At 39.2% G+C, this 24660-nt stretch overlaps 2 protein-coding genes across 3 annotated transcripts in view; one reads left to right on the plus strand and one right to left on the minus strand.

Annotated features, from left to right (window-relative positions):
• Positions 1-854: 854 nt before the first annotated feature.
• Positions 855-15464, minus strand: LOC115925224 (A disintegrin and metalloproteinase with thrombospondin motifs 6-like). 2 transcript variants are annotated; one of them, XM_030988834.1, is made up of 4 exons: positions 15419-15464; positions 13280-14416; positions 8117-8544; positions 855-1168 (listed from the first exon to the last, which is right to left on the minus strand). In XM_030988834.1, the coding sequence occupies exons 2-4, from the start codon at positions 13374-13376 to the stop codon at positions 935-937; spliced, it is 759 nt and encodes a 252-aa protein (XP_030844694.1). In that variant the 5' UTR covers positions 13377-14416; positions 15419-15464; the 3' UTR covers positions 855-934. The 2 variants fall into 2 exon arrangements, with proteins under 2 accessions (XP_030844694.1, XP_030844688.1); XM_030988828.1 differs by having other exon boundaries at positions 15240-15457.
• A 6820-nt stretch (positions 15465-22284) lies between these two features.
• The window catches only part of LOC100892925 (trafficking protein particle complex subunit 5), a 43006-nt gene continuing 40630 nt past the window's right edge, over positions 22285-24660 (plus strand). The window contains exon 1 of the mRNA XM_030988843.1: positions 22285-22395. Coding sequence (XP_030844703.1) covers positions 22330-22395 — 66 coding nt within the window. The 5' untranslated portion in view covers positions 22285-22329. The remainder of the gene's footprint in view (positions 22396-24660) is intronic.

Raw genomic sequence — 24660 nt, forward strand, 5'->3', positions numbered from 1 at the left:
AATTTTCAAATCATAACGAAATCTCATTTAGCATCAAAAGACTTTGGAATAGAACCATCATTCCCCTAAAATGTAAAATAAAATGTGATGACATATTGCATTAAAATCTGTATCATTTTCCTAAATGGACTATTCATGTGAATTGAAAACATATTATTTTAGTCATACTTCAAATTCTAGTTGTAACTGCCCCAATGTTGTTCAAATAAAGCATGTCCAATGTAAATTTGTAGCCTCAATACAGACAATATATTTCTGCCCACAGACTGAACATCAACGGTAACATCACAGTGCAAAGTCCCTAGTGGAAGGAGGTTAGGCTAAGCCCAAGTGGTCCACAGTGGATAAGTATTCTGCTGACGAGACAACATGTTCACACTGTATATCCTGTAAACATGACAGTCTTAATATCTAAAACATACTCCTGGCCATGTGCCTCAGTCTCGTGGTTCTGATTATTAGGAAAACTGAAACCTCATGTGAGCGGCAGCAGCGTGTGGGAAGGGAGTGATTCATAGTAACTGCCATCAAATGAGGAACGGAAATACAGAACTACATTTTGTCATAGATGTTCTGAGGAAGTATCTACACATGCATGGCAAAACATGAATTCAGAAACTGGTGAAATTGCTTTTTAAATGGATGACACATATAGATGATGGGAATGAGTTTATCAGATAAGGAAAGTTTGATACATGTGTTCTCTCCATGGACTATGGCGATATCATCTCCCCCCCCCCCTCCCCTTCTCTCTCTCTCTCTCTCTCTCTCTCTCTCTCTCTCTTTCTTTCTTGTAACTAGTTTTCTGCAATCAGTATTTCTGTGCCCCTGTATGTCTTTCAACTCTCTCTTTCTCTCTCTCTCTTTCTGACTCTTTTAAAACCGAACTGAACATTAAATGAAATCATCTCAGTGAACTGCTGTCCTTGTCTCACTATGAACAAATGCAATATATCAAGTTCATCTTCATTATACTAAAGAAACAAAAAAGAGATGAAGACTTACTTTTAACTGAGCATGCCACCTTTTCTTCTTCAGGTTCCTCTTGGTGAGGGGGTGATGAACGCTTGTAAATAATATGAGGATGTCCCTCCCGCACAAACTTTTTATAATGGTCCACAGGTTCCAACATATACTCCTCTCCATCATGTGATCTGATATATCCATGCTATAAACGGAAGGAAAAAAATGAAAATAATAAACAATTAAATGAATGAGAAAATGCAATCAAATCATTCAGTAATGTTACTACATGTAGCTGCAATAACTTTAATACCTAATCTTACTTAGACTTACATACAAAAAAATTGTTCTATTTTGCTCGGGGATATACCGTATTTAAAAAACTCCTCAACTTCCAAGGCTTAGACTGCAAAAAAAAAACGTCAGTTAAATTGAAAAGTTAAATCAGTTTCTTTTATCTTCTTTTTATTTCACCATAAGGCTTCTAACTTGTACAGCTTAATCCCAAATGGCTATGCGAACTTGTTTAGTAAGGTAAATAACGGGGAAACAAAATCTTTGTATCGCTAAAGGAGTAGATTTCTAGGCCTAAACTCTAACAACGATCACCCAGCTCTGTACCATAACATGAGAACGCAAACTACGCATTACAGCCCCATTGAATTCTACACAAAAAACAACACATGGGACTGAACATAACAAGTGCAGCCTCAAGCTTCGCCTTCGGTCTCCACTCAGTCAGTCATGGCTACATCGCAAGTTGTATGCAGTAATTTTATAAGACCATTCTAACACGATTACGGGAGAGGATTACCTGATATCCCTTATCTAAAATGTGAAGTAGGTTTACATCTACAGTAGATAGTCGCAAGTTTGGTCGCAAGAACTGAGAATGGACAGATTTGTCAACAAGTCCCATCCACCGACATCTGTCAGTGCAGGTAGCAATACCAGTTTTGCGATACGATCGCGACTATGCAACAGGTTAAAATGTGAGCCAATCAGCGTGGGGTTTTCAGTTCTCTGTTGGCATGGTGAAAAACTATAGACCAATAAGAAAAGCTGTACTGCTAAAGGGTTATTTTTACACTTCGTACATGGGTTGTGTGTATCGCAGTCTTGTAATCATTCCCTGTAATCATAGCTCATAGCGGTGACACTTCCTCACGCCCAAAAAATGTTCAATTAGGCCTATATTTTTAACGGTAAAATGTCTGCTAACAGTTTGTTTCCCCTTTTCCACATCCATAATATAAGTGGCCTCGAATCCCGGCCCCCCTACTCAGAGGTCGGAATGACCGCATGCGTGTTGCCAAAATGTCCGGTAAAGGGGTAATTTTCGTGCGACAAAGTCCGGCCAGAGAATTAAAAAAAAGGGGTGTATTTGACTTTTCACCCGGAAATTTCTTTAAAAAGGAGTGTTTTTCTTTTTTTTCCTCTCATCTCTGTGGACTCCTGAGAAATTATTCCGAATTTAGGGGGGTACATTGAGCATTTTTCCTGATTTAGGGGGGTCTCCAAGCTATTACGTCTATGCTCCAAGGCAGGAAAAGCCCGCGAAAAGCCCGCGAAAAGCCCGCGAAAAGCCCGCGAAAAGCCCGCGAAAGGGGGGTTCGGAAATGTTGGCAGTCCTCAGATAGGGGGTGCTTTCAAAAAGAGGGTACGAGCATATGCGTACTCTAAATAACACTGAGTGGGGGGCCGGGCCTCGAATCAGAAACAAATGAATAAATATTCTGTGTCTGAATTTTTCTCAAACTTCCACAATTTCTTTGTTTTAATGATGTTTTCGGCCTTCACTTGGGACTTGGGTAAACCTTTTATTGACATCATTATTATTTGTATATGATATATAAGGAGCGCTATTTCTATCTTCTTCAGCAAAGTAGGAGGGGCCTGTGTGGCTCTTTTCAATTATTTCATCAACCCACAATGGAAGGGCGGTCTCTCTTCATATTCTACGAAAAAATCATGACGTCACAATAGAGGATGTAACGGATGACGATGTATGAAATGGTGATTTTATTGTGATGACTTCAGGTGTCTGATTTATGGAGTCACTGTCGAGTGCACAACAAAAGATTTCTCCCGGAATTAATTGGAGATATTCATCATTTTCTTAACCTCTTATCTGAACAATATCTTGCTAGACGACAAAGGCGACAACGGCATCTATTGTGTTGTTCTTGTTTTGTTTTTGTTATTATTGCGTTTGCTTATAATAATATTAGCCTTTTATTTTTGTTGACGTGTATGTTGGTTATATCGACTTCGTGTGTTATAAACTGTGATATTCTATACATTTTGCAATTTGCATTAAAATATGTCCTCCTCTTTTATTTTTCGAAGATTGATTTTCTAATAATTTGACCAATTCCCTTTCCCCAAATATTGGATATCCTTTAAGTATTAAGACCTACAGTATTGTCTTTCATGGAAACGTGGGACCTGAGGTTCGGAAATAGAGATAATTCAAGTCCCGTTTGCGTCATTTAGTCCAATCAGTTGAGTTTGATTATATGCCAGATACCCTCCTGCAGGCAGGCAGGTAAGGAATCGCATGTCTTTCTCAGTTACCAGTCTGTCATGATGTTTATCACATGATCAAAGCATTAAGCACAAACCTTGCCTCAAGTTTCAGCCCCGCTCGACATTTTCCCGACGTAAGTTCAGTGAAGTGATTCCTACGCAATGACAGATATTCTTGACAATTTTGTTGCCATACCTTGAGTTTAGTCTCCGGTTTGGATTTCAATATCATTCTCAACGTCAAGTTCGATAAACTGTACTTCAAGAAAATGATTTGTAATTCATCGCCTTCGTCTCACCCCAAAGCATCAGGCCTACTGCACAAAACACGCTCACTAAATATAATAAGAACAGTGAACAATGTTCAAACAATTAATCTAAATTTGAATATGTGTACTTTGATCTTCAATTGTCGCTCCACCGTTCCGCTAATTTGAAACCTATATTTATAACGTGAATGTCAAGATGCAAACGATATTTACTCTGTATCAGCCGCCATTAAACCGTCCGTTCATTAAACTTCTCCTTTTTTTCTTCTCGCGTAATGGAAATATAAAATCACTATGATTTATTACGCTCATTGGAACAGAGTCAAGCAAAAGGCAATCAACATACCCCGACGTGAAGGGGAAATTGTAAGGTTTAAGTTTCCACCCCTGGAAATTGAATTGTCCAAAACTTATTGGAGGCACGTGACGGCAGACAGCCAATTAAAATCATCCCGTGGGATGATGGTAATAAATCTATTTTCTGTCAATGTTCACGTATGACATCCTGATTGCATATCACTTTCAAACCAATCACCTTCCTCTGTTTGAAGGTATGTGATGGCTGGGACTGGGGTTATAGAGAGGTACAGGTACGAGCTTTCACCTCTCCACAGACCAATCCAGAATCTACTTTCAAAATGGTGTTTTGCTTTGTGACTGTAAATCGTATATCAAAGGCCCACTGTACTATACGTGTAGCTACTTGCTCCCTCTATATAGAAAACAATGCCTAATCGGTGACCATTGGTCCCCCATGATCCTCTTTTTTAAAACGTTAAGTGAGAGCTGAATTGATGAGATAGCCACCTGTCAGTGACCTTCCTGGGTGATCTAATTCCTTCAAGCCAAACTAGTACATACGGCCTTTAAGATACAGTTGTAACAAGAATATTGCCATATCGAGAATGATGTATTTTCTTTGCCATATACTATTAGGAAGAATGTAAGCCCATACAGAGATTTTGTTAATCCATTGTATTTATCTAGTTCACGATAGAGTCCTCATACTTGCTGACGTAAGCAAGGAGGAGGGGGGGGGGGGGGTCGGAGGTTACCACCCCATCCCTTGGGTTAACAAACGGTTCATTTTACAACAATCTAACAGCATATATCGAGCCTTTATTCCTCTTCAATAAAAAAGTCGGTGCCCCTAACATGGAAAAGGACGGCTACTCCGATGAACTGAAGCTACGTCTTCATGACCACCCCGTGTATTTTCCGTCTTACCCTCCTCTGTTTCATTCAATTTCCTCTTCGGCACATAATTATTACTGCCATTCGATTGGAAAATATTATTAGGAAATCATAAACTTCAAATGTGTCCTCATAGTAATCCCATGATGAGAATAAATGTCAGTAAATTACGGTTGTTATCGTCCTGTTAGGCATTATCTTTGCGTTGCTGTTATTGTGTTGTCTATGCTGTCAGGTGATGGAAACCATGTTTACTATGGTTAAAACGGGATTCCAAAAAAGTTTCGTGTTGTCGATTGTTTCTCTGATGTACTGACATAATTGTATAGCAAAACTACGAGACTATTATGCGATGTGTTATTCTACTTATTTTAGTCTACACAGGGATAAAAAAATTATCAATACACGCACAAGCCTTCCAATCCTACTAAATCATAATGGCGATAGCATGATAGCAGTCCTGAGCGGAAAGCGATTTGGTATGATAGATGTATGACAAAGAATACATAATTATATTCACGAATCACGAGAAGGGGACATATCACATAACCACATTCTTCTTTAAATTTCGTTTCAATAGAAGTGAATTTTACTCAAGTCTTTGGCAAATAAAGCATGTTTACGTGGCCATTCAGTTAACTGTAGAATGTAAGTATTTTCTCAAGTGTACCTTCACAAACCGTTGAATCTCGATTCTCAATATGACCTGGTTTTAGGGTATGGTTCAAGCAGCCAAGAAAGTTGTTCCCCTCACAGGAGAAAGAGAGGGGTTTTTTTTAAAGCGAAGCCCGATGGGGGCATTTTTTTTTTATCTGACTACTAACAAATATGTGTATGTTTGTAAGTAACCAACCAGGGGACCTACGGCTTTAACTCCTCTCTAAGAGACTTGGTAATGCATATTAATGCCTTACGAAAGGGCACTAGCGCATCGACTTGGTTTCGAACCGGGACATCCGGGTTATGAGACCACTGCTCTACCATTGAACTATCACGCCTCTCACACCCTCATCCGAATAATGGCTTTTCAGATCTTGTTAGGGCATTCGCACATTAAATATTGTGTCCTCATAGTAATCCTTCCCCCCCCCCCCCATTTCAGGTGGCTGAGACCTACGTCTATGTAGAGACGTGTAAAGACCCTGATTATTTCTTCAAACTAACACATTTCCTTTTGGTTTGGTATTTTGGCTGCCATAGCCAAGGTTTCACTTTTGTTCACTGAATAACCGAATATTGTGATTGATTGCGGTATGCAGTATCTGTGTGTGAGCTGTGAAACATGGAATTAAATTCTGTCACAACCTGAACTGAAGGCTGTACGTCTCCTTAATCACTTTCTTTTCGGCAGTTTCGGTGCATTTCATAAGCTTCGTGGCTCTAACTCAGCCACTTTATCTCGAGAATGAATGAAAATGAAATGAAAATATTTTTGTGATTTACCGGTGGATTTAAATCAAAGCGGACTGAATGATTGGGGTCTGCCTGAATTGCTGTTGGAATGTATCATGTTGACGCGTAGCACACAGTATATCGGACTGTTCATATTTGAGAAAGACCAGTTTTGTTTATTCGAGCGTATTTACAGCTCGAGGTCTCTGACCGGCTTGAAACTCATAAGCCGACACACGGTCCCCATATGGAACTCTGTATGCCTCTACCTTTCCCCCTCAAAATAATGTACGCTTTTGCTTCTGGCTGATCGTCTCGATTTTTAGGTACAAACTTGAAGAGTCAGACACAAATTCGTTCGCAATCAAGGATTATTTGTTTCCTCTTGTCATAAAGGTAATGTCAGCCAAAGGAGTGCCAACGTTGATGGGCCCCACCCTCCGGTACTATATATATAATTAAAAAAAATATATAATAACAAGAAACGGGTAGGCGGTCTACATACAAAAATCAAAATGTTTGATTATCAGGTAAATAATTGTACACACTTAATATCATGATGTTTGCTACCCCCCCCCCCCCTGACCTACCCTCCCTGATACATAACCCTGGCTACGCCAATATTCTTACTTCATATCTCAATATTTCCATTGTGATACCCCAGTCACACAGACGAGACCCTCACCTGACTGACGTCACAACATTGCATTACCCCCTCATGGCAAGGATCTCAATGAGCGGCGAATGCTTATGAACGTTGCGAATTGTGGATTCGCCAACTTCTCTGACGAATGTTGGCGAAAATCAGGGTTTGCCTCTGCGACATTTCGCGACTTTTAGCGATGTTTAGCAACAATTAGTAACATTTGAGCGAGTGTTTGCGACAGTTTCTTTTCTCAAAACTAGCAACTATTTGCCAATCCTTTACCACTATTTGTGAATGTTTTACTAACTCCTGGTTGTACTCAATCGGTTTTTATATAGGAACCATATGGTCACGTGGTCTAGCATTAGCGAATCTAAAAGAACTTCAGCGACACCGTCTTACAATCGTTTGCAAAGGCTTGCAACTGTATGCGGTAAAGCGACAAGAAAACCGTTTGCGACAATTAACACTGTTGGCGAACTTTCTTGCAACCTTTTACGACCTGTTACAAACCCTGGCAAGCATACGACGCTCAGTGAGATGAGTCGGTGTGGAGTAAGTTTAGCGGTGTGATTGAGGTATAAATAAATATATCGACGAGATGACAAGATAATTTAGGACGAGAAGTCATCTCATCTTCTCGTCTTCTCGTCTAACTCCTGGTTGTACTCAATCGGTTTTTATATAGGAACCATATGGTCACGTGGTCTAGCATTAGCGAATCTAAAAGAACTTCAGCGACACAGTCTTACAATCGTTTGCAAAGGCTTGCAACTGTATGCGGTAAAGCGACAAGAAAACCGTTTGCGACAATTAACACTGTTGGCGAACTTTCTTGCAACCTTTTACGACCTGTTACAAACCCTGGCAAGCATACGACGCTCAGTGAGATGAGTCGGTGTGGAGTAAGTTTAGCGGTGTGATTGAGGTATAAATAAATATATCGACGAGATGACAAGATAATTTAGGACGAGAAGTCATCTCATCTTCTCGTCTTCTCGTCCTAAATAAGTCGAAGTTGGCGAGTTTCAACAACTCGTCTTCTCTTATTCTTGTCATAAATTATCTCGTCATCTCGCCGGCACTTGTATGCTTCCTTATATATAAAATAGTCAATACTTACTAATCCACGGCAATTACTGATAGCTACACTTGATTTCCTATGACCCACGATATGGCCATGATAATGACACACGTCGACGTTTCGATGCCGTCTCTCAACCCCCGTCGAGTTCAAATATTCGACAACGAATGCTTTGGAAGTGAGTCTATGGTTTAGCGTAAGGTTCAAATGAAATTCATTCCCGTATGCAGAGAGTTTGTAGTTCATTCGACCATGGTGCGGAACATAGCGATGTGGTCGACCATCTTCACCGACCACGCCTGACGATGACGGCGAGGAGTGTTCTTGCTCGACATCATTCTCGCTAGGAGCATGCCTTCGAGTCCTTTTCCTGCTGTTTATGACATCGAAAGATAAGAAGTCACCCCTGTGATCAACAAGTGTTGGGATGATGATTTCGTGATCGCCCACACGTCTTTGTAGTTCGTCTGTTATTATTTGACGTTAATCCCATATAATAATACATCCAGAAAAGATTCACGGCAAATTATTCAACCAACCAGCAGAGCCCGAGGTCGAAATCAATATCGTAACGCGGTGACATCGTCCAGGACGACGACATTGAAGTCAGCATCCATTGATTCGCACAAGCATGACGAGCACGATGACCATTTTCCATATCCGCATCATAAATGGATCAAAATCAATTTGGTAGGTCGAGGTCAGGCATCATATTCGTGCGATCCACATCCGTCGATTTCATAAAAGTGGGAGAAAACGAAAATAAGAGAGGAAAAAAGAGAAAATTAGGTTAAAAGACACACGCATACAATCATTATAAATACATAAATGATACATAGTTTGTGCCTTTGCGGGCCCTGTTCATATTAGCAATTCTAATAAAAAAAATTGGTTAGAAATACTAAATATCATATCACTGTATAATACACTTCAAATCTAAGACATGTTGATTTGCATTTACACTTGAGATTCATTACTTTGTTTCTTTTGGAAAGACATTACTGTACTTCATTATTAAAAGTTATACATACTTATACTCTTCTCGTAATCGTGAACATAATTACATTCGTGGATGGGGATTCCATACAATGTACCAATGTTATTCAATTGAAAACACCGATGGCCCTAAAAATCTTGAGTAACAGTTTACTACAGTAAATTAGGTTTTAAGAAATATGAAATCAATAATTGCAAGCCGTGCAAATTTTGCTACAACTTGCGAGCATGAACATCGATTTCATTAAACTTAGAGAAAATAAGAGTATTAGAGTAAGGTGGCAGGCTATGTATGGTGAGAGGTTAAACAACGAAAAGGTTATGGAGAGGGCAGTAACAATGTTCCCAATGTTCAATATGTATTCACTTTTATATTACATTGTATTCACAAATCAATTTATGCAAGGAAACATCGCAGTCGTTTTGACGGCGTCTACAATACACATCGAAGCTTTACAATGCACATTTAAGCTTTAAATTGCTTCTAAATCAGAGGGAACGGGTCTTTTTTTAAAGCGGTAACTTGTCCTCTCATGTAACCTTATTCCATGGATATGTTTTGTGTGAGCATTGTTGTAGCCAGACATTTGCTATGATTTGTCGGGTATCGGTATCGGCTATGAAGGTGTTTGGGGGATAACAGACTTCAGTCGGCTTTTCACAATGCGTGTGACAACAATGCTCTCTATTGACAAGAAATTTCACGGAGACAGGGTTGAGTACAATGACAGAAAATCGCTTTGATATTCATAGCGGTCTCCGATGAATATTATCTGATTTAAAGGTAAGCAACTGGTGCAAGATCAATTTTTTCACATGGCTGCAATTTTGCAAGAGCAAGATACCGCTCGATTTTGTCTTGTTCATGTTCATTGCGTGCAGCACCTGTGCTCCCGTAGCAACGGATGCTATCGTACCATGTGCCAACGGAGTAGCGTAGGTGAGTAAGGTGAAAGTGACATCAATGAGGGGGTGGGTGGGGGGGGGGGGGGGGGGGGGGGGTAAGGAAATTGGTTTTCTGCGGTGAATGAAATGCAAAAGAAGAAGAAAGAAAGTGAAAAGAGATAGTTTGCGGGAGGGGATCCTATCACCTTCCTCCCATCCTCTCTCGTTTTTCGTCTCCCCTTTTCATTTCTTCTTTTCTCTGCGTATCGTTCTCGGACAAGCGCCCGTAGATACAACCTTGCCAATCCTCCTTGCAGTGAACAGTAATATTTATCAGCCCTGTCTTGCCCAAGTATACTCCTGTCCCTCTGCCATTGGTCCCACTCCCCAAATAAACAGATTGATAATACAATTACATACATATTTGTATAAACATCCCATCATTATCGATGCTTGGATATCAGATTTCGAATCCTCACGGCATGAGTGTCATCTATGCAACCAAGGAGCAACCTAAGGTCGTCTTCGTTTACGTTGTTGTCCAACACTCGACCCTAAATCCCTTTCCAAAGTATTTCCAGGTCAGTAAGAGTATGACCGCAATGTTATTATAATATTATATTCCCCCGAGCGATCCAAGCATTATGAGAATGTATAGACGGACCAGACAATATACAGGCATGGTGATGGTAGTAAACGGTGCATAGGGTGGGCGTGGCCCTTGGTAGGGGCTCTCAATTCTTGTCTAGTAACAAATGTCTGTACTCCTTGCGTGTACGAAACAATAAATGAATAGGTCGAAATATAAATTTGTTAGGTTCCCAAATATTTGTTGATGAATTTAAAATTCATAAATTTATTATCAAATATTGAAAAACTTCCTGTATTATTAATGTCGGATCATAGACGAACCCCGCATTTCCACAGGAATGAGGAAATTCAGCTCAAAAGAGGAAGGGGGAAAGACCTTTTCACTACTATATCAGTCGAATAAACACTTCTTACTGTCAGCATTAGGGCTCGACTGCATTGGATGATCATGAGTATACTTTCGCTTGCCTAGGCTCTGCAAGCTTCTTATGACCAAATTTTGTCACACAAAAGCTTGCAGATGTCCAGCAAACGAAAGCCCACCTCCCGAGTAATTGAGTTTAAAGAACAGAATCTCTTCTGTATTCCTCTATATTTCTGCCTGTACATTATCTGTGGTACCTTTCAAAGAAAGGCTTGACAGGGCAATTTACCTTTTTACGCACCAGGAAACCTCTTTACCTGACCCCCTTCATCATTATTTTACACCCGATTAAAAAGAGGCGAAAACCTTAGAAGTTTTGGTTTTATGATCGTCGTTTAGAAGGGATGAGGATACTTGAAAGCACGTTCTGTTATACAAACACCCCTCCCCCCCCCCTCTTTCCCATCCACCCCTTGTCTCCTTTATCCCTTTACCCTTTTTCAAAACAGAAATAAACGCCTCAGAGTATAGATGAGTGATGCAGGCTATTGATAATGTGCAAGCCCTATGACTAAGGAAGGAAGAAAGAGGGTAAAAAGAGAGGCCTATGAATAGAGATGAGAGGTGAAAAGGTTGAGTGCAGTAGACGGTGATAATCATGAGTATATATATACGGCGCTACAGACGGGTTTACAATTCAGTTGAAATTTACAGATATCTTATTGAGTTAAAGAGAAGGTTGAGTTATGGGGGGAGGTGAAAATAATTTGTGAGCGTTATCATTGTTATTATGCAAGTATGGAGGAACATCAGAGAAAGAAATGTTCCCTGAAAAGCATGGCTCTTCATAATGCTTTCATGTTCTAAATATGACAAATAATAGCATACAAATGAAGCCCGATTTTTATGCCACATGATTGTGTAGCCCGATATACATCTGTATGTGTATAGTGCTTGTTACTTTACCTAGACTAGGCCAAATTTCTAATCATTTTGATGAACCCATAACCTTGCAGTACATATACCAATACTTATATAATCAACTTCATCTGATCGATTTCACACTGTGTCTTTCACATTGCAATCGCATGACCAGAACTCAACTTTATCTTTAAGCAATGGTGTAACTGTTATTAACATTACCTCATCGAACTTTGACAACGTGAGAACATGCTCAATTTGTTCTAAACTGAATGCAGGGAGTTCAGTTAGCTTCTTTTTACCTCGCCCCAAACAAATGACGATGTATTTATTGTCCGTCATGAAATGTTTGTCTAATTGTTACGTAATCAATATACCGTCATCCTGATGATGGTGTTGAAACTGTCATCCTACAAAACGTTATGCAGTTACTGTGCATTATGGAGCCATGACGTGAAACCAATGTTGTTAACTTAAGAAAACAAAACACTAGATAATTCAATTGATATATTGGAAGATTCAAGATAGGTTGGAAGGTTATCTTTCGGCGACAAAATAAGCAAGATCGTCAATTTCATTGTTACAGTGTATCGACTTGTATATTTTTAGATACTTTTGACGCATTATAACCAAAATAAACACTTCAAGAAAAGGTGGTTGGAAATGTGCTCTTATTACAGAGGTCAGGCAGTGGGCACGCTTACCAAAGTTCACGATGTAATCGTAGGACGTAAATCACGATGACATTTCTCGGGAGGGTAGCAAAAAGAGACTATATACAGGTATCCAGACAAGTTAAATGTGAAACCATTTTTTGTTCCGTTCTTAGGAAGAATTCCCATGTCGCCGTGATTTAGTTTTTACATTGAACGGTAAAGCCAGGGTTTAAAATTATCATTACCTCGGTATCTACAAATGACAACACCAAAAATGCCGCTGCTTAATAATAGAACAACACCAGTATTACATGGAATTAATTAAAGTATTAAACTCCTCTAATTCCAACATTTTAGTGTCCATGTTGGTGGCGTTGAAACACTTTTGGGTGAGATAGCGATGGAATTATATCAGTTTGATTCCACGTTCGTTTTGTTTTGAATTTGACACTTGTTTGGTATCATATCCTAATTGTAAATCACCTGCACATGAGTGGAAATCTTCGTTGGGGAGTATTATAAGGGATATTTTGTTTTTGGAATGGAATGGAAACCACTCTCCAAAGAGAAATTCAATCACTAAGTTTGGAACAGATCGTAGTATAATTGATCCCCTAAAATATTAATGACTCCTAAACAAAGTTGATTTCAACTCCTCTGCAGTGGGGGAGTATAATATCGATAATACCCTAACTGTTATAAAACATATCAAAAAGTCAGTTTACCCATGGACCGAGTACTTGGGGACCATGGTTGACCCAATAGTTTCCTTCATGAATAGTTTCTTACCGTGGTAATGAGCGGGTGGGATTATCCGTCCACCCAGACATTGAGTCAGGATCCCTAGAAGGCACACCAGTATAAAGGCAAAGTCCGTTATATCCATTGCGATGTGTCTATGTGCACACCATCGGTAAAGTCACATGTATTATTATATCGGCATATATTCCTGTTTGAATTGTACGTAAACGGTACAGTCCCCTCTCTTCTTCTTACTTGTGCTCACGTCTCTCTCGGCTCACATGTACTATGCGAGAGGGTATGGGCAGTGGTGCAGGGATTGTTCCGTAGCTTATTTTTTGCGGGTCGTATACGTTCCATACATGTAAATCGGAGTACATTCGATTCATGTGAATTTTCGTTAGTTAACTGCAAGAGGCAGCGGGCTAGATGTTTGATCATATTCTATAAATCTATCATATCTTCTTTTGTTTCATAAATCCATCCTGGATGTTGGTGTGTTGGGTAGACTGCTCCCGGAACTGAGTGCCACAGCAGGCAGTCCTCGGTCGTAAGGTCACTTGTCTTGCTCGGTTACCCTCAGACCACTCAGCTCACCCTCGCTAGACTTTGCCGTACATCTTCTCACCTTGCAGGCAGGCCTGGTATAGGTACAAACGGTCAACAAATTGACCCACAATCGCACTCCTGATATACTTCTTCTGAATACTCTAAATACACGGCGCGAATGATCCTCCTTCGACTTGGTAAAAGTAATATTTTGTGCAAACTCTCTTCGCTCTATGATCCACAAGCGAAAACACACCGAGATGATTCGATCCCCTTAGCCTTATCGTGTGCCTCTTTCCTTTCTAATGTAGGAGGAAATTTGATGTTCCGATTTTCCAATTTGTTGCCGGAGTAATTTGTCTCGCTTATTTCCACATTTTAATCCTGAGCGTGCTTGGCTTAGGTCTCTCACTGATGATTCTGATCAGAGCAATTATGATTCAAGCGATACACGAAGAAACACATCAACTGGAAATAGATACAAATACACCTGTTGAACTTGTATGCACCACTCGAGTAACTCACTGTAACAAGTTCATATCGCAATGAATAAATTTCGTGCCGTCTTCTCTTGTCTTATCCTAGGTAAAACAACCGCTTACTTTGGTCCTGATTTCTATGTACGCCTCCCTGTATCTGTAACATAGAAGAATATAGAGGATGGAGTATAACAGAGGATAAGATTGAGTAGAGAAAGAGAGAGATAGAGATAGAGAGGGAGTGAGAGGTTTTTCAAATATCGCTGAACTACTACAAATAACACAAACGACAATTACATGCTCCGTTCCTCGGTATGTCGGGTTATATTTATCGGAGTGGTAATTTGAAGACATGCATTCATCGATATCATATTTTAGCCTTTATGGCTTCTATGAGAAGGCAAGGCTAGGGAGCTTCAGGGAACAATTCGCAAGTCTTTGATCACTCGTGTGTTCAATTGATGGTGATTAAAGGTCACAATACAATGCTCATAAATGTCATTACAGTGGAAATGAAATGAACCCGTAGAGCCGTTGGCAAATTACGCTTTGGGAAAATCATAATAATATCATCTACTCCACCAGAATGACTATTGTGTTACAGGCGGTCGACCAGTTTCCGATCTTTGATGCATTGTCAACCCTTTCTTATTCTTACACTAAACAAACAGAATATAATAATGATTACAGGTAATTATTGTGTTTAGTCAGAGAGTAAACTTCTGAACCGTTGAAGGTTAGCTTGATCCGCGCTTAGGCAGGTTAGGATAAGTTCAAGCCATTACAAAGTATAATGAGGATACATGACATACTACTATAAAATGAGCAATTCTTAGGAAGTAAAATGAAAAAGCTTCGTAACATTATTATTACAATTTTCTGAGTCTCCCAGGAGTTTTCGCAAAAACGAAAATGCAATGATAAATTGTGTTTCTGTCACTTCGGCGTTTTACTAATTAGTACTTCGATCGTTCACTTACGTTAAAAAATAATGTTTACTCTGTCTGGTTGTTTCTGTTAATGTGTTGCAAATGAATTTACTGCAATCCAAAGTCCAAGTTCACCACGTAATAGCGCCGAAAGATTGATCCCACTTTTTTCAATCCTGTGCCTCGCAAAAATACACCTGTTAGTACAAAGAGTAACTATGTGTGCTCACCCGGTAGATAGTAAATATACTCCTATTTGTGTTCGTCTCCCCTGTATGGTAAGTGAGCACCAACTTGCCACGTCCACCCCCTAGTAGATTCAACACACTGAATGAGGGTTGAAATACGAAACATCGGCAGTAATCCGCCAGATTTGATCGAGTTGGCCGCAAAGGGCGCTCGCTGCTTGGAACCTAAATTTCTACATGTACGTCATCATACATTATCCGTGCAGTATGGAAAGTTATATACGAATCGTTCATATTTTTCTGGACAGAGCATGCATCCGAATCCATCACATAGGCAAATATCTTCTAGTGGCGGGAGAATTGTCGTATGTTGTCGATTTAAAAAAAAATCGCTCTTCAGGTTTTGCAAAATTTGACTGACAATAACAAGGTTATATCCTCATATCAAATATACATATAAGATTAAGAGCTCGCACTGGCAAAATTATACATGTATACTCCTACTACTACTGTTGAAAACTTAGATATTACTGTTAGTTTGATTAACTGGTACTTATTTCACCCGCTTTCAAGATGCTGTTGATATTGGATCCTAAAACCGAAAGGTATATACATTGGAACTATTTTTTAGAAAAAAAATGAAGGTTTGTTCATTTTTTTTTTCATTGTTGTCTGGAGTTTCTGGCTGTCCCAGATAGTTGAAATGAACATTTCTATACAGCTTCCAAAACTTTGAATAGTATAAGATAGAGATGAAATGTAAGTTGGCCAGCAGAACTTGAGATTATCGTCGTTAATCATGCATCCCGTTGTATTTAATGATCGACAGTCGTGTGTAGGACCCGCATCATCGAGAGAAGTATGTGACTTTCATGAACCATGAATGTGATAGACTAAACAATAAATACTCGTAGACGATAACATATCACATCCATCCAACCTATTAGACACGTTTGAATCGTTACGAAGTCACGGCAACGTACAATGGCAACGATAAAGTAGAGAGAGACAAAATTATAGGTATATCGAAATAAGCACATCATTCATACAGCTATTGTCATGAGGGCTTCTTGTTCTATAACTTTCAATCATTTTCGTTTCTCCATCCAGGGAGTTCAAAACAATGCAGAAGTATCGTGGCTGAGTGGTTTTTACCCCTTGAATGGAAATGCAAAGGCCAGGGGTTCGAGCCCCGATACGGCACTTTAGTCCTGAGCAAGGCATTTATATCTATATTGCTCCTCCCCACCCAGGTGTTCAGGGTGCGAACGTTATTGTGGTTGGATTAGCATATGCACACCATTACACAGGCGATTAGCTGAAAAGCTCCCCAGGGAGTGGAGAAAGTGCACTAAAATGTGAGGCATATGAATTGAATCCAGTGATCAGGGTACTAACAGCGGCGGATCAAGGGGGGGGGGGGGGGCGGGGGGCCCGGGCCTCTAAAAACAAGTTAATGGTACCTTTTTTTTAGACGGACCCCCTCCCCTGGTGCTCAAGGGGTGGGGGGGGGGGTGCGATTTTAAGATTTTCGAGGGGAAAAATTAATGCTCGCTATCTCATGTCTTTATATCATATGTCATTGTATTGTAATTTATGAATGTCGAATGAATAATCATAGTAATTAATAATTGTCGATGATTTTTCTAATGGTACCTATGACATATATTTCTTGGTAGTCTGCTAGGTGCTCTATTTGAGGCTTTTTTCCTTTGGGGTGGGGGTCTTTACTGTGGTATGGCATAAATCTTCCTGTTTGTTGTGGAAACCGGACCAAGGTGATATAGGCGCCACCATATTGAGGCTGAAAGTCCGACGTCGATGACTGCGGTTAACCGAAGACGATCCCCTCTCCGTTGAAGACAACCGCGCTTGATATCCCGACATTATTTTGTTTGTGGGTTTGTGAGACTGGTCAGTACCATTTATAGCTCATTGTCTAATATTTGATTTCCATGTTTTACAATCGAGGGTCATATAGGACTCTCGAACTTTCAATTTGTTGAGGTTGGTCCTGAAATGAAGGCTTCTAATCTTTATACCTTCAAGTTTCCAGGCAGACGACCCCACAAGGATTGCGGAAAACTGGAGTGGTTCTTTACCGCCCCCATCTCGCCACAAAATGAAAGATGAAGAAGGTGCCAACAGAATCATGCATCATACTTCCTTCCTCAACTCGTCTCCCAAAAGGACTGTTTCAGCAATATTTTTAAAATGTTCCTTTCTAATGCTCCTATATGGGAAGATTAGTATGATAATGTTGTACTCACATGATTTTTTTTCTCGAGAAAAAAAGGATATTGACAGGAAACAAAGACCCACGTGATATCGGAAATCATTCTCCTTTTGATGTTCCGATTTGGTAATGTGACTTTGTATAATTCCTATATACATGACATAGAAAGACTATGGCTTTCTGTCAATGATTGAAATATTTCAAGGAAAAGATAAACAGTTATCATTCTCGATGAATCTCTTGTAGGCTTTATGTTGTCTACTTAGAAGAAATTATGAACACATATTATATACGTCATCTCCCTTTTCTTAAGTGTTGTTGTTTGTTTGTGTTTCTGTGTTTGTCTGTGCGTAATTGGGGTTTTAGCGACATGACCGACATACATCAATCGGATGTAATTACTTTAATGATTTATTTATTTGGTCCAAGCTCTTACGTCACAGTCTGAAAGAAGTGACTTGCTTTGAACCGGGGTCCTTCAGTTTCTAGGTGAAGGCAAGGTGAAGACAGAGATCGAGCTGACCACACTGATGAGTGACGGTACCGCTAGATTTACTATCATTTGCAATTATTATATCCAGATATTGCAGGACATTATTAGAGCAATAGAAGTTACCATATACAGTACTATGTAGAATGTTGACCAATGGATTCGATTTTAGTAATTTAACTGACTGCCCCCGGCTGCCACCCCCCCCCCCCACACACACATACTTAACAAAAAAACAAAAAAAAGCCTATATCTACAAATGCATAATCCCAGATTATGTCGAGTTGGAGCACATAATTAATTACTGGTTGTAGAAGAAAGGAAAGTGAAAGCTTCTGGCTCTTATTAAACCATTTCTTGTCCCTGAACAGAACCTTCTACATGGAGAATACGTAGGAACAAAATGAACACCCTCAAAATTGTCGAAGGGACTGGGTGAGCGAGGGATTGTCTTTATGTTGCAAACAAGGAGCCCTCACAAATCAGGCTTAGTATCTTTGTTGGTGTCGGCTTGCAAGGCTAAGTTGTGACTCGCAATGGTTTCAGATCTTATTAGGATGTAACAAAGCAGTTACTTTTAACAATAAGATGGGCGAGAATCTTTCTTCAGAGAATTTGACACGCCAGCTTCGTGACGTTATCCTCCTTGTTGTAATTGTTGCAAAGTCATCAGGTAAACAAGGATTACATAGTAGCTTAAGATTCAGCTTCCTCTCACTGGCGCCTAGGAGGTGGGGGCTTGGGGGAGTGACGCCCCCATTGAAATATATCTGCTGGTTAATTTTCAATTTATCATATTCATTATAATTATATGGGCTATCGGCATATGACAGAATTTATTTCCTATTTATTCTTGCTTATTAAAAAACAAAACAAATTTGACCATTTGGATCCATATAAAATTTGGTCGGCTACACCCAATTCAAAATGATGTAGATACGCCCCTTTTTCCCTTTAGACTCTCTGCATAGGTCATTTAAGATAGACTTGAGTTCTGGTAAAATATTATAGAAAATAAATTCTCACAGAATCCAACGAAACTTACACTGAATGTTCAAGATTATAAAATAAATGACATGTGAAAGGAAGAATACTAATGCCCTTATATTCCAGTGGTGAAAACGGCCCCTTGCCCGCTTGGTTGATCATACAAATCAAAACATTGATACCTTTTTCACGAAATTTCCATCTTCATTCTCTTCTTCATTTCTTACAGAACAACTGCCCTTGGGATCATATCCTGACCCACCACCTCCCCCTTTAAATCGGCCCCTCTCTCCCCTCTCCCCCTCCCCTTCTCCCCTCTCCCCCCTCTCTCTCTCTTTCTCTCTCTTATCTTCTTTCCGTCTTTTCCCCCTATGTAGTAGGACCAATGGGACATCGGGCCCAGTTCCCTATGGGACATAAGACCTCTATGGTACGTATAGGATTATTATAACGTAGGACCATTGGTCCTATAGGGACTAATGACCGTATAGGACCAGTTAGACGAGGGACAGTAATTTAGGGGCACATGGGGATCATTATTGCTGAATAAGCTGCATTTCAAGTTTTCACACTTTTATTTCGTACCTCGAACATCTTTATATTTTGATGTTTTATTCATAGATTTGCTTCAGATCTCAGTTGTCTTCCTGCGACAGGGTAACCAAAATCATACAACATAAATTCCTTTGTTACAAGGTATGTGTTTCCTCATTTACTCTACACGGTCTCCAAATAGCCCACTTCAATTAACAACATACTTTATTTGTTGTGGTTAAGTATGGATCCGCTTCATCTAAAATTAGAAAGAACCACACATTTTCCCAAGCGACAAAGAAATGTGTGTAGGACTGTTACGCAATATTTCTTCTTTTGGGGGGCAAAGAACTAAGGTTGCCTGGCGACGTTATGCAGAACATTTCGCAACATAAAGCCTTTGATTTTGAAACCAACTACCTGTAAATAGAAGGGGATTGTTATAATCAATCATCATTTATTAGTCATATTTATTTTACTTGGTTCCCCTTATATTCCATGAATTTTGATAAACGAAATGAAACTACATCCTTGTTTCTCAGAGACCATTCAATTCAAAAGGAACAATGGTAAACAGAAGTCTATTAAAGGAATTAATTTGAAAGGCTTTTCTTCTTCATGTCAATTAACAAGAACGCGTCTTTTGTCGAAATCCATTTGGGTAAATTAATTAGTGTATTTTGAATTATATATCCATTATAATGCGTATTATTCTTGTGACTCCTCCAAACAAGTAGTAGACTTTCGTATAATAATGCCAAATGCTCGATATATCATTTTGATAACGCTAAAATAAAGATTTGCTTGTTTCTCATTTCTTTTGGAAAAAGAGGAAACCTGACTGATATCATTGCACTCAATGTTTTATTTATGAATTGATGCTTTGTTGATGGTAATCCGCCCCGGGTATATTCCTTTTCGTATCCACGTTTCTCTCATTCTCTCCCTCCTATTTGTTCCCTCTTCTCTACTAGTTTTCAGTTTCTTCTTTCCTCGCAGAAGCTTCTCTGCCTGGGGCGGAGATTTCATCCTTTAGCCCAAATAATTGTCTAGAAATTGCTGAAACTTTTCACTCTCAAATAATCGACTTTAATTTATAATGATTCGGTGAAAAGGATTCATGACGTCATTGTTGCCTGGCTGCTGAACAATCGTTCTGACTCGTTCTATGTATTTCATTTAATTTGTCAGGTATATCCTCCTTTACATTTATAAGGTACTTACTTCTGTATCCATTATGACTTTTGTGCATTGTCTCGTCATATCCGATAGAAAATGAAGCGCATTTCCAATTAATCCAAATCCATACAATGACAATGTCTCTGACCCAAATGACGTATGCAAACGTCAAACAAAACTATCCGAATACAGACTCTTTTGTTGTCATGTACAAATATTTGGGAAAAAAAATTACACTTCATGCTTTTTTCATTGATGTCTCGGTGAAATTAATCTTCTCAAAGAAGCTAGTCACATACGTGCTATCAGGTGCGGACGCAGGGGGGAAGGGGGGGGGGGGGGGTTAACCCCCCTCATTTTTTTAATGTGTGTGTTTGCACTGTGTGTTTGGGAGGAACCCCCCCCCTCGTTTTTTTTAATGCTTATCGGTGACCTAAAAAAGGTGACCTTACCCCCTTCCCCAAACGGCACAAAAATGTTGATCGGTCAAATTTTCAAATTTCGGGACCAAAAAAAAATATAAAAAAATATGTCCTCTTACCCCCCCCCCCCTCCTCCCCCACTTATTCAGCGGCTGGCTGAGGCGTTGCGAAATTTTCGGCCCGATTTGAAATTGTTAACCCCCCCCCCCCCCCCCCCTTGAAGAAATCTTGCATACGCGCCTGTATCAGTGGGACACGACTGATTGAAGACACACGTGCAGAAACCGTCAGCAGTGAAGGCAGAAATATGCGTCTTCATTTTTAAAAAATAAGACAAAAATTATGTAGAAAAACGATTTGAATGATTGACAGATAAACAAAATCATAATATATTATATTATAAGCAGGGAGAGGGAGAGAGATAGAGAGAGAGAGAGAGAGAGAGAGAGAGAGAGAGAGAGAGAGAGAGAGAGAGAGAAAGGGAAAGAAAGGTAGAGACAAGAAAGAGAGAGAGAGCTAGCACTGGTGTTTCAGGCTTACTATAAGTGGACTTTTATCTCCTCACTTCTTAGTTCTTACTACTATTATGTCGAAGGCTCTTGAGAGATCCTGGGCTCGATCCTCGCTTGGTGTTTGTTCCATATTTTCCCCTCTTGATCCAGCTTGATGACGTTATTGCCTGCATTTACAATGATTTTCAGCCATTTTGTGGTAATTTGATTTACCTACTACTAGTGCTCATCCATTCATTTGCCCATATAAGTTCATCAATTTGATTGAAAGCTTAAGAAATATTTTTCATGGCAAGACATATAAATTTTACATTAAAAACGTGTGTTCAGAGAAGAAATTATTATTTGTTGTTGTTTGCTTGTTAATTGTTGTTGTAGTTGTTTTCTTAAAAACTTGAGGATTTTTTTAGTTATGTAGCATTTTTATTGTATTCATTTAGTACAAAAAAACAAACATACAGCTTCATTGATTTACATAACATATAAAAATATAAATAAAATTGTACATCCCTCAAAAGTGAATGTCTTTTATATCGCGATATCCAGGACGTGGTATCGTTTGAGTATCGTCAATCTTTTGGTAACCTGACAGAATGGCTGACCGAAAATTGCAGAAGACAGGCTTAGTAGACCGGCCCTTGAGCAAAGGGAAAGGCGAGGTTCGTTTTAGACCCTTATTATTATCTAATTTAGTAACATTTTACTTTCTATAGTGCATTATATAGGTTATTTTGCGTGGCGTTTACAATGTCAAGTCCCACATACCAGGATGTATGTGTGTGTGCTGTATTGTATTGGATTAACTTGCACGTAGACTAAATCTAGGTCTATTTTCTCCCCTGGCGCTGGCCTCGGCCTCGGCAGTCGGTATGTCTATTCGACTATAATGAGTCATGCTTGTGACTGTCCTTTGCATCTGTCCTCCATGGCGATCTCACTCTCAGTCTGTGGATAGAGGCCAAGCCCAAGCACAGCTAATTCTGTTTGCATTCATCAAGACTAAAATAATTTGACAAGAAGTCAAGACAAGAGAGCTTGTTTTCTAATTCATTGGCCACGCCGCGCCCATGCCCATGATGTGATTTTAGTAGAGTTGCAAATCGGGGAGTTTGTTAAAACTGTCATGACTGTTGACATGCATGAAGAAGACAAAGAACAAGAAGAAGAAGACAAAGAACAGGAAAAAGTTCAAGAAGAAGAAGAAGAGGAAGAAGTTGGAGCAGGAGGAGGTGAAGAAGAAGAAGAAAAACAAAGTCGTAAAAATGAACAGTAGACTCTAGATAGACTATAATACAATGTGTGTGATTAATTATTCCTTCAAAATGTCCCTAGTTGGATTTGCAAAAATTGAGAAACATTTACGTATTCAGTGCGTGTGATGAGCACCACGCTTACAAAACGCAGTGTTGTGTGCTACAGCGTCCCTCTGTGATACAATTAATAGTCCACCCACTTCACAAAGTGCATGCATCTCCCAGACAGATCACTCAATACAGTAGGTATGTGACTATCGCGCACATTGGCTTGGTTTCAGCGCACCCGGCAGCGGTCTCACGCCCAATACGAGTTACTCTGCAGGGTTCCTCTTTGATTGCGTGTGGAAACGGCGGTTTCTCGCCAGATTTGGCTTGCTTGTCTGATGACGTTATTGGAAAAATTTCCTTTCGCCTCGACTTCGAATTTTCAGAAACGGACATGTGAAAGTGCATTTTTGTTCAAGTCAAAGTTCATTGTCATCTTTACCATCGTAATCTTCCCTGAAGATAAGTTTTAATAGTTCTAAAACTAATTTAATTTGTTTATTTATACATTTTTCTCGTTACTTGATGAATATAAATCAAATCGGAACATACGATCATTGTTTTTTTACTTCCTCAAAATTGATTGTCAGGAAATTACGGAAATTCGTCTGTCTTTTTGTGGCAGTGAGTTCATTAACGACTAATTAGCTAATTAATTTGCTAATTGCTAATTACTAATTAATTATAGAAGGGTCTATAGTACATCAAATAATACAATATTGGTTTTCTTCCCCTATCACATGTTCTTTCCTTAAGGTTTTATCTAGAAAAATGAATAATTTTTACATTTTTGATAAGACCATCCTTTATATTGGTCATGGTCGGTCACAGATTTTGAGAGGTCTCAATGGTAAAACAATGGCGATAATTAAATCAGATTTTTAATCTTAAAAAAATCATAACTCGCTAAATATTTGTCCTAGAGCTATGGTTTATACATGTATACCATTTTAAATGGTTTTTCAAGCCCTTTCCAATGATATAAGATACAATGTAATCCCACAATTTTTATTTTTTTAGTCACATACCTAAATACAGAGGCGCTAGAATATTGCAGAGGTTGTGTCACATATTTGGTGTACAAATATATCATAAATTTCTGTATTTATCCAAAGGGCCTTCTCCATTGGGGCCCTATTCAAAACTTGTCATTTTGTGTATTGGAACAAATAGGAAAGTTGTCAAGCACTTCACGATAGTGACACTGTCAATTCAACCAGTTTGAAGTGCTCATACGTATTAGATTACAACCTTTAAAAAATCATAGATTTGTCATCTTTTGTCTGATTTCGTTCAAACTTCACGAGTCTGCTTATCTGATTGGCTTTTAGAGTAGTTTTCTATTGAGGCTGGATCTCACTTTAAGTGATGTCTCCAAATATTAAAATGATACCGTAATTGGATCTGTATAGAATGCACACACATTATGTAGTCCTGTGCATATGGATGGGATTATGTACATGTACATAATTATATGGGTTTTGTTTGTAACCCTTTATTCAGGGTTTTCATAGGCTATCGTCTATGTTTGCGCACAGGCTGCACCTAAACTTTGCGTTAGTTATCATATTTTGAGGCAAATGTCAAGTTTTTTGTAATGGAAAATATGGGATTTTTTCTACT

This window comes from Strongylocentrotus purpuratus, unplaced genomic scaffold (assembly GCF_000002235.5).
Source record: "Strongylocentrotus purpuratus isolate Spur 01 unplaced genomic scaffold, Spur_5.0 spur5_contig_840, whole genome shotgun sequence".
Lineage (NCBI taxonomy): Eukaryota > Metazoa > Echinodermata > Echinoidea > Camarodonta > Strongylocentrotidae > Strongylocentrotus > Strongylocentrotus purpuratus.

Bases quoted from the DNA above. Each gene is read 5' to 3' on its own strand.
- LOC115925224 (XM_030988834.1), bottom strand. From the start codon at position 13,376: ATGGATATAACGGACTTTGCCTTTATACTGGTGTGCCTTCTAGGGATC. The intron at 8,545-13,279 runs GTAAGAAACTAT...AAATAATAACAG, and splicing joins CCCACCCGCTCATTACCACG to ACGAACTACAAAGACGTGTG. The intron at 1,169-8,116 runs GTAAGTATTGAC...TTCCGTTTATAG, and splicing joins TCAGTAATTGCCGTGGATTA to CATGGATATATCAGATCACA.